We start from the raw sequence: 13,029 nt of genomic DNA on the forward strand, positions 1-13,029 counted from the left end.
GGAGGGAGAACGGGGGACACTATGGGGAGTGCTGTAACACATGCAGGATAAATAAGCTCCTCCTCTAGGACACCGGGGAGGAAAAAAAAAGTTAATTATAGATTCCTCACTCAAAAAATTTGTCTTTATTGAAATTTCCCATGTATATGGGACACAATATATAGTATTATAGTCATTCTAACATTAACCCTAACACTAATCCTTTACTTATAACTGTTTTCATAAATAATTTTTCTTTCATAAATAATTTTTATGAAAATAAAAAATAAATATTTTTGACATTTTTTAATAAATAATTTTTAAGTATTTTTTATACCAGTAAAAGGTTCTATGCAGAAAGGAAGCTTAGCAATCTTTTTTTTTTTGACAGTCATTTCACTTCAGTTATTCGGTTTATTTTATTCATGACTTCAGTATCAGGTGTGTTTCCTGCTCAGGTGGAACGAAAAGCATCAAACAAAGTCAAAAAGATATTCAGGAATAAAATTGAAATTTCCCGCACTCGTGTTTCTTGTCACATGATCAGTGCACACTCAGCTACACATGGTGCTGCTATTCACCTCGATTTGTGCCACATGACCAACACTGAAGACTCTGAGCTGAAAAAGTGTTAGCTCCTTAATTTTGTATATCTGTGTTATTGATATGTGTTCATCAACATTCTGCTTGCGGAATTCACCAAATGATTTCAGAGTTTAATCTAGGTGATGATCCAGAGCAGATCTAGAGTTATGCCTCGTAACATTCAGCCCATTTAACATACTCTGAGGAGTTTTAAAATGTGCCACGGACTTCAGGTTCCCAAAGATGATACATTCAGAGAGAGACAGTTTGTGCTTTTAGGTTTGTGATAAAAAAAAAATACAGTAAATTACTTTTAAATCTCTTACAAAAAAGGAAACACAGTGGTTTAGTGCTTAGCATGTATAGCTTGTACCTCGGGTTCAGTTCCTGCCTCTGTCCTGTGGGTTTCCTTCAGGTACTCCAGTGTCCTCCTCCTCTCCAAAGACATGTGTTTTAGGCTGGCTGACATCTCTAGATCATCCGTAGTCCTCTGCCTTGTGCCCTGAGTCTCCTGGGATAGACAGAAAATGGATGGATTTTCATTGGTGGGTGTCCATGTGTAAAAGAAGCATCTGATATAAGCATCTAAATTACAAAATATTTGTTCAGTCTAATAGTTTCATAGTAACCTGGGATTGGTTTTCAATTCCGCAAATTTAATTTGAAATTCCCAGCTTATCTTCACCCAACCTCCATCATGAACATACCTTTCAAAAATCAATCAAACAGGTTTAGACTGACTTTTTCAGAATTCACTTTTGACATAATGAAGGCTGTATTTAAGTGAATGCCCCTGAATGTAATTATAACTGACGATCCGTTCTGCATTATAGGTGTCACTTAGATGTGGTTCAGCGCATTTGTTTGGTTTCCATAGAGTGATGGAAAAACACTCAGGGCATGGGTTTGAGTCATGTATCAGCAGCAACGTCGAATTGCTTTTTTGTCTCTTAATAATGACCTTGACAGCTGTGAGAAAGACTGTGTTACATCTTAATGGTCCTTTGAAAACATATAATATGCACATATATGTATTTAAATCAAGCGTTAAATGTTAATCGCTGAGTTCAAATAAATAACTGGAGCTAGTCTTTTTATTTCATGCTCAAACAAGAAGATTATAGCAAGACCCAACAGGGATTTTACAGATTACTCTGTCTGCAAGTTTGGGTTAATAAGAATCCACTGGGGTGCTGAGAAAATTTCTGTTTTGTGTGATTTAAATAGAATCCCAGAATCCGGGCTGAGATTTCGCTCTTGGCGTGGCATCCATCGCTAAAGGCTTCCCTTACTTTCTGCTAATGAGAGAGGTTTGTGAAATGACGGATGAAAACCGCAGTCCAAACATCACGTCTGGGGCAAGAAAATCCCAGTAAAAATGGCAGCTGTGTGCGGAAAATAAAGATTTCCATACAATCGCACCATTCGATCCGTTTATACATCGATTATTAAGGTCAGGAGACTGTATATGGACAGACTATTCTCTGTGTGAATACTGATTAAGTCTTGGCTAAAGGCCGAGGATCAGGTAAGTGGGTTGTGAAACGCACTGCTGCCTTCAGATCATGGTGACTATAAACTGAGAGGAAGGAAAAGCCTGCAGCTGTGCCTGGCTGAGAAACTGAAGTCTTACATCTGCTGTGTGTGTAAGAAGAGCTTTGGCTGGCCGTGCTAACACTCGCCTTTTAACATGGTGTTCGAATTGTGTAGGATTTTGCAAAAATGTATGAAGGGCTAAGGAGATGTGATGTGGTTACTAGTGATGTGGAAATTTGTTTGCATGAAATGCTAAAAACTTAGTCTCAATCATTAGATGTTTGCTTTCTTAGTAATTATGGGTATCAGGGGTGATGCGTAATAGACAAATAAAACAATGCTGAATAATGCTTGTGAGTTACATTTAAAGGACAATAAATGGGAAAAGTCATGGATGAAAGTGTCACTTTTATACTATAAATATGTATTTTTAAACAATGTGTAGCACATGTATTAAACATATTTATTTTCTTACAAAATAAAAGGATCAACTGCTAAAAAACATTGTTTTCTGTTGTCACATTGCACCCTGAACCATAACCTTCATCTATTACTGCAATGATGAAACACTAGAAAGACATCCACTACGCATTAATTTAGTGTAATAGTGGATATACCACATTACAAGCGTACGTTAATAACCATGCTCTTGCTTCTTATTTTTAGTTTAAGAACATTAGTGTGCAGAGAGAGAGAGAGAGAGAGCACTACAAAATGACCACAACACAAAAAAATGTAATCAGACAAAACAAATCCAGCAGAACTTGATCTGAACCAGCCCATTGTGTCTGCACTGTGGAGTTTAAAGTCCACTGAAGCACATGGAATTGGACACTGCTGCTAAAAGCAATCACATCCACACTAAGCTTAAACACACTTTATTTGATCCTAGGCAGAGGTAACATGCTGAATTTCTCGTGCAGACATTTGCAGCTTATGTTTATTGAATAAAGCACCGACTGTCCTAAATTCCAGCCATGTGTAGATGTAACAGCTTATTATCAATTAAAGCATGGAAACTTCATTATCATTTGCATTTTTAGCTATATTTATTTTTTAAGTAGCTGCTGCCAGCTATTTGGATTATCTGTTTAAACTAGCAGCTAGCCAGGCAGGCACCTATCTAGGATAGCGCCTAAGTCTGTGAACAACTTTTATCAGATTGTATCAATGTCTGGAATTAATCTATAGACTGAGAATTTAGGGTCTTTTGAATTATATTAAAGTTAATTATACTGTGTATTGGTACAACAATGTTAGAGCAGCTGTAATGTAAGGCAGAGATCTGAAACCAGACCAGATCCATCCTGATCAGATCAATTCAATTCAATTCAATGTCACTAAGCAGCTTTACAGCTATCCGGATATAGCTATAGATATAGATTTAGATAAAGGTTCTAGTCCCAGTCTACCCAAATGAATCCAGCATCAGTGCTCTCAGTCAAAGTCCCTGTTCTTACTAGAAGTGAAACAGTATATACAGTATACAACTTGCAGGGAAATGAAAACCTATCTGCTCCTCCTAGATTGTACATCTAAATAAATTTAGAAGAAGAATAACTGAGAGCACAAAGCCTTTCTTATCACCACACATACATTACAGCTGTGGAAGTTAGGGGTCTGAGCGCAGGGGTAGCTATGATACAGCACCCCTAGAGCAGGGGGGGTTAAGGTCCATGCTCAATTATCCAACAGTGGAGCTTGGTGGTGCTGGGGCTTGAACCCCAATCCTCCGATCAAACTTAAGCACTTGAGCCACCACTGCCCCTGCACTAAATGCACTAAGAAATAAGAAGAGATAACAGAATGTCATGTGCACTATGTTACACGTAGTCACATGAATGATGTTACAGGTCAAAATGTACAGAATGATAAAGTGATATATTTAATGTGCTGTGAGTTACATATAGTAAGAGTAAAATGCAGTGTTCAGAATTTCAGAAGAATCCTAAAGGATTTGTAAGATAGACATGTGAAGACATGCGCGTATTGAGGGGTCTGATGGCCTGAGGGAAGAAGCTCCTCCTAAGTCTCTCAGTCACTTCATTTGATATTATTCTGAAAATTTTACTTGTGAATCATGCCTTGTTAAGGTTTTTACTGTAGCACAGGTGAATTCTTTTGCAATCACAGCTTTTTATTAGCAATAAGTATTCCCCAGTAGTTATCAATTTTCCTAAGATGAGTTTTGTTTGGATTCTGATAAATTTAAGAGGAGTTGCTGATCTTTAAACAGATTTTTCAGTCAGGCCAATGTGACATTTAAAGTATTAAACAGGATTAAATACTGTCTGTTATTATAGAAATTACAACTAGCCTGGCTTTTGTTAAGTAACTAGCTCAAACGTATGAATACATGTATTTTTTCCACAACACATTTCTCAGCACTATTGCAATAACCTGGCCTTGGATTTCGTCTATGCTAGAACGCTCACATAAATCAATCAGAAGAAAAGGCAAAGCATAAAGTGTGCGCCTGTCATCATCTCTCCTCGAATGACACACCGCTGTGAAGGCACATGGCTGAAGTGGGAGTTTTCCTCTGGGACAGCTTATGGGCTACTACACAATGTTCCACCTTGTCTGTGAAGACAGACCTTTCAAACAGCATATTATCACTCATGAAGGTCTGCACATTGCTCCTTTTAAGTATTTTCTGCTGACCCTTTTTTTGCATTCCACTTTATTTTTTTTTTTTGTGTGTGTCAGGATGTGTGTATGACTGATTTTGCAAGCGGCCAAATCTCGGTGTGTGAGTTTGGCTGTGTATTGGATTCCCGTGGCTCAGCACTGTGTAAATTATTCAGTGGTGGGATTCTGGCGGGTTTGGAAGTTTATTCGTTTAAGCTCCATCGCATGCTTCAATTTTCACTTGCCACTGTTTGTATAAGAAATGCTTCACAGCCAAAGATTTATTTAGTACATGGGCATAACTATTTTTTTTTTTAGAATTATATCATAATTGGCATGAATGTGTATTGTAAATAGAATTTAATATGAATGTAATATCCATCTTACACTGACATAATACTGGTGTAAGTCATTTGGAGATATTTTTCTGATTCCATTTACATACTGAAAGTTATTTTTACATATTGTTTACATTTCTGGAAGATAAGTAATCTTCTAAATAAATTCATCAAGAACACCGAGTTCATCTTTACAACCAGTGCCTCTGTGGACTAAGCAATGCTAAGTCATACATGATCCTGCAGATTTGTTGTTGTGTTATATAATCCATGTTATTTCTGTGTTCAAGACAGAAATCATAAAAGTGGATTATTAGAGTGATGTCCATTATACAGACCGCCTTTCAACGAACAACGATATCAAAGCTATTACTGGAAGCATGCGTTCAGATCGAGGAGAATACAATAAAGAGATAGTAGCGGTGCACTCACAGACTCTCAAGGGGTTCATGAAGCTGAAAACAAATCGGTTTTTATGCCCAACCCCCCCATATTAAATGTGATTTAATATTCAAAAAAGAAAAATAATAATTTAAAATACACAATGTGAATCAATGCTAATTATATTTAGGTTTCCGTACACTCTTTTAGAATAAAAGCTTTGCCTGAATCAACCAGGCTTGTTGATCTCTAACCATAAGATACCAGACAACCATACACACATCACAGTCTGGAATTACACTATAAGCTAATCAACGACTAACACAACATTTACCAGTAGTCATAATAAATAACGGGACACCGCAACTAGCACTATGGCTGCTAATGCTTACTTGTGAAAGCAAAGCGAAACAGCTAATCAATTACGGACGTAAGTCAAGGAGAAAGTCCACATCAGCTGCTTTATAGCTGCCGACTCATTAGAATGGGAGAAGTCAGGAGTCACGCTACAGGATCAATACCTTATACAAAAGTCAGCTGATTATTTTATACAGAATCCAATACCTCGGGAATCCTTTAGCAAAATGGGGATTCGGAGACTAAAAGAAAACTTGCTGAAGGCTGTGGTAGAAAAGATTTCTTTCAGATTTATCCAGGAGGTCTTTGTTTTTTTTATTAGGAGACATTTTACTTATCCAAAGGAAAAAAAGGTTAAATCTGGCTCCTGAAGGTTTATGTAAAGATCAACCATAGAGGGATTATCAGAAGTAAAACCCCCTGAGAAAGTCATCCTTGGTTCGATCCAAGCTGCATGTTCTTCCCATGTTCATGTTCCTCCAGCTGTCTGAAAACATGTTGCTAAATGGACTGTTATTTGTAAGAAATTACCCATAGGTGTGAATGTGTGTGGGTTTGGTGCCCTGTGATGGACTGCTGAATTCTCCTGCATTGTGCCCAGTGTTAATGGGATTGTCTTGGGATCCACCGTGATCCTGATCAGGACAAAGTGGTACCTGAAGATGAGGTAATACGTAAAACGTTTAATAAGAGATCCATCTGGAAGGATACAGAGACACGTCAGGGTCTAGATTGTATTTTTCTCTAAGAATTCTGAGAAGAATTATGAGGCCTTACACTTTTGTGTGTCATTTTTTTTCCAAACCAAAACCAATTGAATTTGCTCAACTGAATCGTGTTTCATTGAGACTATGGCAGCTTCAGGAAAATGTTGACAGGATGGCTACACAGACAGCCAGAGAGAACGTTTCAGACATCCATACACAGCTCAGAGTCCAACACAGTTTGGAGATATTTTCCAGCGCAAACACACCTGTTTCAACTCATCATTTATTAAATGAGGCTTTGGTGGAAAAATTGAAAACAGATTCATATCATGGGTGATATTTCATCATAAACCTCCAGTTGTTCCCAGGAAGAGGCCAAAACAATATAAATCCCTGATTTGGACAGATAGGCCATATAAATATCAGCACTTTACTTCCTAAATACAGTGACAGACTTCATTTGCACTTCAGTTATTCCTTTACACATTACTTCTAATCTAGGACATGAAATATTTTAACCCTGGTTAAAGAAGTCCAAATTTAGACCAATAACAACTGACATACTCATCCTAAATGGACCTTAAACCATCATATTGTAATACATGAAACTTGTATAACAGATTTGGTAAGCAGCACACAGATCTGATTTGCAAATGTTGTATGTTCAGAGAATGGAAGTTAGTAGAACCAGTTACTATGAGAAGTTGAACTCATGTTTTCCCACCCATAACCTCAGCTGTATGTTGTTCTACACAGAAAGCCATAAGAGACAAGTCATCTTCACAAATCGACCCTCCTTCTGCAGCTGAGGAAGCAATGTAAACAGCTAGCAGCTGTTTCTTGCATTCAATTAAATCAGTTTTAAAGGCCTCTCGGTAAATGTTGCAGTAATTGGCTGTAAATATGGTCTAGTGAGTTCAATGGCATGGCAATAAAAATCTAGCACCTTGGCAATTTCTCGAATCTAATGATAATAGAGCTGAGGCTCTGTTTCAGAGCAGAGATCTGAAGAGATCTGCTTGGAGGCAGTAGAGCAGTCCAAGTTCTCACCGAATACAAGACCAAGTGCATGCCAGACCACCCTGAAATGAATGTGTGCACATGCATGGAATGATTGTAGGATTAGATTTCGACATTAAAATGTAAATAACTCTGATATCAAAGAATCCTTAAGATTTAACTTTAGATTTGAGATTTGGCTGAGGTGTACAACCTAAACAAAATATAAGTACAGAGCTAAAAGGCGCTTGTGCTGTGGCAGTTTTGGGATTTAAACCTCACAAATGTCCAGTCCACTATCCGTAACACTACATGCTAACAGAAAGTGATGGGTTTTCATACTAATATATTGGAAGGCAAACTGCTTAACAAACTGTTTGAAAATGTATGCCCTGTAATTTATACCCTGCAGGTTAAAGAGCAGTAGGTAGGAACATGCTTCAGTGTTGATGAACATCTCCACCTTGTGGCCAAGACTAGGATTAATCCTAGCTTCTAAGCCTCCAATTCCCAAACCTGGTCCAGGATGAGATCCTGTCTGTCCAGATCATTTTACTGGTTTCTTCTCTCCAAAACATATGTGATTCAACTAATCAGCTAATTAGCAACCTTTAATTTAAGTTTAATCAGGTGTGTTTGGAACAGAGAAGTGCTGTACAGTGCTGGGGGAACTCGCTTGAACAAGGAGCAGTGAGGGAAACCTGTCTGTGTAAGCCAAGACACAGGAAGTTGTCAGAGGGGGTCTTCACATTGGGCACATTTGCTGAAGTCCAAAACCGTGTATGAGTGTTCCCGGTGCCACAGCAGTGTTGGTCTGGTTCCAGAGTCACCATTTTAAAAAAAAAAAAAGATTTTTGTGCTATTATTTGCAGTAAGGTATCTCACCTCTTCTTTGTCCCAAAACGTTCCCCTGACACCCATGGAACACGAGAGTTGTGGAAACTAATGATGCCATCAGCTAAAACAAGTACACAGTTTACTTCCTGAACAAGCGCAGAGCCATTTACGAGTTGCATTCACATTTACGGGAATCACAGCGCAGTTCAAGTGCAAACAAACACACGCCACCTCTTCCAGGTAATCCGGGTTCAGTGCTGTGTTGCACTTCCTGATCTGCAGGACAGTTTTCAGATGACCAGTGTTGTGAACTATATCACCAACCTAGAACTTCCCTGCCATCCCATTACGCATCAGGATAAAAAGAAAATAATAAAATTCTAGAGAAAATTTATATTTTATAATAATCCAAATACATATAAATCAGCAGTTACCTTTCTGATTTGTGTGTGTTCTACTTGATCTCTGTTGCTTACTCACTCAATTTTAGTAACTGCTTTTTCCGAGCCAGGGTCATGATGGACTGAGCAAAGGGTATATAATCTTTTGCTCTCAGTACAGCCAAAATGCAAGGGTGAATAACATGCAAATGACATGCAAATAAATGCAATTTATTTAGCATTATTAAACACTAATCTAGCATAAAACACTATTCAAAAGACATTTTCTTCTTTCATAAAGATTTATTTAAGTAATATACAATATGAACACAACAATAGTTTAGGTTTCACAGTCTGGGTTCACTATACAACTTCCAGCCCTCTTTCTTTCCAACTTTAGTGAGCATGGCGACGATCCCCAGTCCCAGACAAGCGCATGTGCCTGTCATAACACTGTGAGCTGTACAGAAAACAGGAACAAAATAAACACAGCACATTAGACATGTTTATTCTTACTCTTTTCAGACATCAAAAACAAAGATCATGTCTATAAAATTATCATCATATCTGATTTACTCACTTCGCGCCCCAAGAAAGGCTCCTGATGCACATCCACCAAGGAAGTAGTTGGTGGGATCATCAGGCGCGTCCCTCACATGCGCACTCAGGCAAGTGGTGATTCCAAATATCGCTCCCAGAGATGCTGAAAACAACACAAACAGGTCACAAAGAGTTAGCTTTAGTTATCACCACCAAACAACTCTTTGTTTAAGTGTTCACATTCTTTTCTGCTGCTTTAAAGATTTTCAGACAAGACATATGATGAGCAATCCAAAAGAGCTATTCAGACTAGCAGATAATCACTACAGTGCATAATCTCATACAGTGCAGGTCAGTTCTGGGTGAAACTTTTTACAGCAGCAGCTGTTTCCACTATGTCTGACAGTGTGTTTGAAAACAAGGTGCATGTGGGTGTTGTTTAAATACAGCTCAATGACGTGAGACACTGCGTGATAGAGCAAACTGAAGAACCTTGTGTACTAGCATGAAGTAATCCAGTTGAGATGGAACTATCTTCGAATATAAATCAGTCACTTTAATAACAGAGCACTAGAAGAAAAAAAAAATCATAACCCACATTTCTATATCCTTATTTACTTTGGGGTTTATTGCACAAATAATAGGTGAAACTGGTCTTAGGAAAATAGGAAGGCTAACACTGTATCCTCACTTTAAGCAGCTGGAGATACTTCAAGAGTACACAAGAGAAACAAATATATATGAAATATGCTATTATATACAAGATGTACAGTGCAGATTAATAAGTGCATCTACCGAAGCATAGGCTAATTTGTATTGCATATTTAATACTACATATCAATCTAATTTTCCAATTTTCAGCAATGTTCTGCTAAATTCTAACATTAAACATCTCAAATTCACTGATCAGAGTTAAACCTGAAGGGTGATCGTTTAGCCACATATAAATAAAACAATTAAAAATAATTAAAATTTATATTGCACTTTTTGATAATGGCCAAATGGAACATATGTTAATCATGTCACATGCACTTGAAAAATCTTGTAAGGATTAATGTTATTTATATATAAAAACAACAGTTTCATTACTTACCCATCGTGACGGTGCCATTTGCTGCCCTGGTCAATGCCTCAAGTGAAGTTTCAGGCCGGATTAACACAATATGATATGCTGAGCCAACCAGCCCTAAAGCCAAAAGATTTATACAATCATATAAAACATTCATTTTAAATAAGAAAAAAAGATGCAGTTATTGTAAAGCAACCATTTCTTTGCAAAACCTCAAACTGATTTGCTGTAAGAAACTCACGCCAAGTTACATTTATTGTTCATCTTATATTAGTCTGTGCATTTATTTACTTATGTGAAGATTACCAGGGTGGGTCACTATGCCTTATTGGCCATTGAACAGTATGTCTGAAAGGGCATCATTGCAGATATTTTCTAGGTCACTTAAACTGAGAAACCATTTAATGACAGTAAGAGACAGAGGAGCAAGGTGAGGTTTAAAGATAGAGAAGTAAAGTTTAGGTTTAAAGACAGTGGTAAGAGATAGAGGAGTAAGCTGGGGTTAAGTAAGAGATAGAGGAGTAAGCTTTAGGTTTAAAGACAGGGGTAAGAGAGAGAAGAAAGCTTTAGGTTTAAAGACAGATGTAAGAGATAGAGGAATAAGCTTTAGGTTTAAAGACAGGGGTAAGAGAGAGGAGAAAGCTTTAGGTTTAAAGACGGAGGTAAGAGCTAGAGGAGTAAGCTGGGGTTAAGTAAGAGCTAGAGGAGTAAGCTGGGGTTAAGTAAGAGACAGAGGAGTAAGCTGGGGTTAAGTAAGAGACAGAGGAGTAAGCTGGGGTTAAGTAAGAGACAGAGGAGTAAGCTGGGGTTAAGTAAGAGACAGAGGAGTAAGCTTTAGGTTTAAAGACAGGGGTAAGAGAGAGGAGAAAGGTAAGGATGCAGAGGGTAAAAGTAAGAGGACAAATTTGGGGTTTAAAAACAGGGGTAAGAGATAGAGGAGAAAGCTGGGATTAAGTAAGAGAGAGGAGCAAGCTTTAAATTTAAAGACGGGGTAAGAGATAGAGGAGAAAGCTGGGGTTAAGTAAGAGAGAGGAGTAAGCTTTAGGTGTAAAGACAGTGGTAAAGGATAGAGGAGAAAGCTTTAGGTTTAAAGAAAGGGGTAAGAGATAGAGGAGAAAGCTGGGGTTAAGTAAGAGAGAGGAGTAAGCTTTAGGATTAAAGACCGTGGTAAAGGATAGAGGAGAAAGCTTTAGGTTTAAAGAAAGGGGTAAGAGATAGAGGAGAAAGCTGGGGTTAAGTAAGTAAGAGATAGAGGAGTAAGCTTTAGGTTTAAAGACAGGGGTAAGAGAGAGGAGAAAGTTAAGGATGCAGAGGGTAAGAGTAAGAGGACAAATTGAGGATTTAAAGACAGGAGTAAGAAATAGAGTAGAAAGTAAAGTTTCAAGGCATAACTAAGGTACAGAGGAGAATGCTGGAGTTTTTCATATAAACCACGAGTTTAACATATACTCACGTGCTCCTGTACTAAATCACTGAATATTTTAAAGCGTTTTTAATATAATGTTAGTTCAGATGTTAGCTAACTAGTTATGCGCTCAGCTAGGTTACTAGCATGTTAGCGCTAGCTAGGTTCTCCGCTTCTCACTAAACCCCATCTCCAGTTTGGAAAAGGAAATACTGAAATACAGCAGCAAAAATATCGCAGGTGCTCACCAAGGGCAGTGCCCAGCTTGGTGGTAATCCATGTTTTCCCAACACAATCTTTCCCCTCTTCGAGGTCCCAGTAACCCATTGTGGACGAAACAAGGACACACAACTCTCGCGAGACTACAGCGCGAGATTCAGTAATCCTTCGTTCAGTGCTGGTATTAGCGCCCTCTTCAGGACACGTTGGTAAAACGTGGCCTTGAGCATACTTCCTTCTATGTCTTCTAATATTATATAAAATATTTTTTATATAATAATAATGCTACTACTACTACTACTAATAATAATAAAATAATCTATAGTAATAATAATAATAGTCTTTATTACGTGCATGTCAAACATGATACTCTTATAGACAGAATCCAACAAACATTTGTCTGCCTTTTCCCATGAAACTTAAAATGCCCATCCATCCAGTACGTATATGGATTATTCAAAATCCCATGCCCTGCCCATCCATCCAGAAAAAAAAGGTGTGAATAGATGTCATGTTTTTAGGGCATATTTTCTTGCCAAAACTGTTTAATGGACATTATTTAAAAAAGAGTGTTATTTAAGAAATACAATGTGTAAGAGGTCATGCAATATTTTCACTACTCATCATAAACTAAAAAACAAAACAAAACAAAACAAAAAACATCGGTGTATATTTCCTGGAACAAGACATAATAACATGCCTACCAAACCCATTAGCCCAGTGTACCAGATTCACATCCACATTTTTTAAGGAACTGCTTTATTCTGTGGTGCTCTACAGTGAGGTTATAATGAATACCTTTAATTTACTTAAATATAGCGTACACGATGAAAATTATCATTTGTAAATTTCTAACAAATGACTTGTCCTTTAATTCCACCTCTTTATAACAAGTGTCAATGCCACCTATTGAGTCAGAGAATAAATAACAAAGGATAGTTAAAGAACTATGTGTTTATTAAACGTGTGTTTATTAAACGTGTGTTTATTAAAATAATTTTTGTAATTAACACACAAATTTTCGTGAATCTGGAATAGATTATTAGGTGAAAATGGTGTATAAATA

General features: G+C 37.5%; 1 protein-coding gene across 1 annotated transcript; it reads right to left on the minus strand.

Annotated features, from left to right (window-relative positions):
* Positions 1-9,013: 9,013 nt before the first annotated feature.
* ndufa11 (NADH:ubiquinone oxidoreductase subunit A11) lies at positions 9,014-12,149 on the minus strand. Its single transcript, XM_058400449.1, has 4 exons — positions 11,993-12,149; positions 10,364-10,456; positions 9,311-9,433; positions 9,014-9,190 (listed from the first exon to the last, which is right to left on the minus strand). Exons 1-4 carry the CDS (start codon positions 12,069-12,071, stop codon positions 9,078-9,080), a joined length of 408 nt encoding a protein of 135 aa, XP_058256432.1. The 5' UTR covers positions 12,072-12,149; the 3' UTR covers positions 9,014-9,077.
* Between the last annotated feature and the right edge of the window lie 880 nt (positions 12,150-13,029).

This window comes from Hemibagrus wyckioides, linkage group LG10 (genome assembly GCF_019097595.1).
Source record: "Hemibagrus wyckioides isolate EC202008001 linkage group LG10, SWU_Hwy_1.0, whole genome shotgun sequence".
NCBI lineage: Eukaryota > Metazoa > Chordata > Actinopteri > Siluriformes > Bagridae > Hemibagrus > Hemibagrus wyckioides.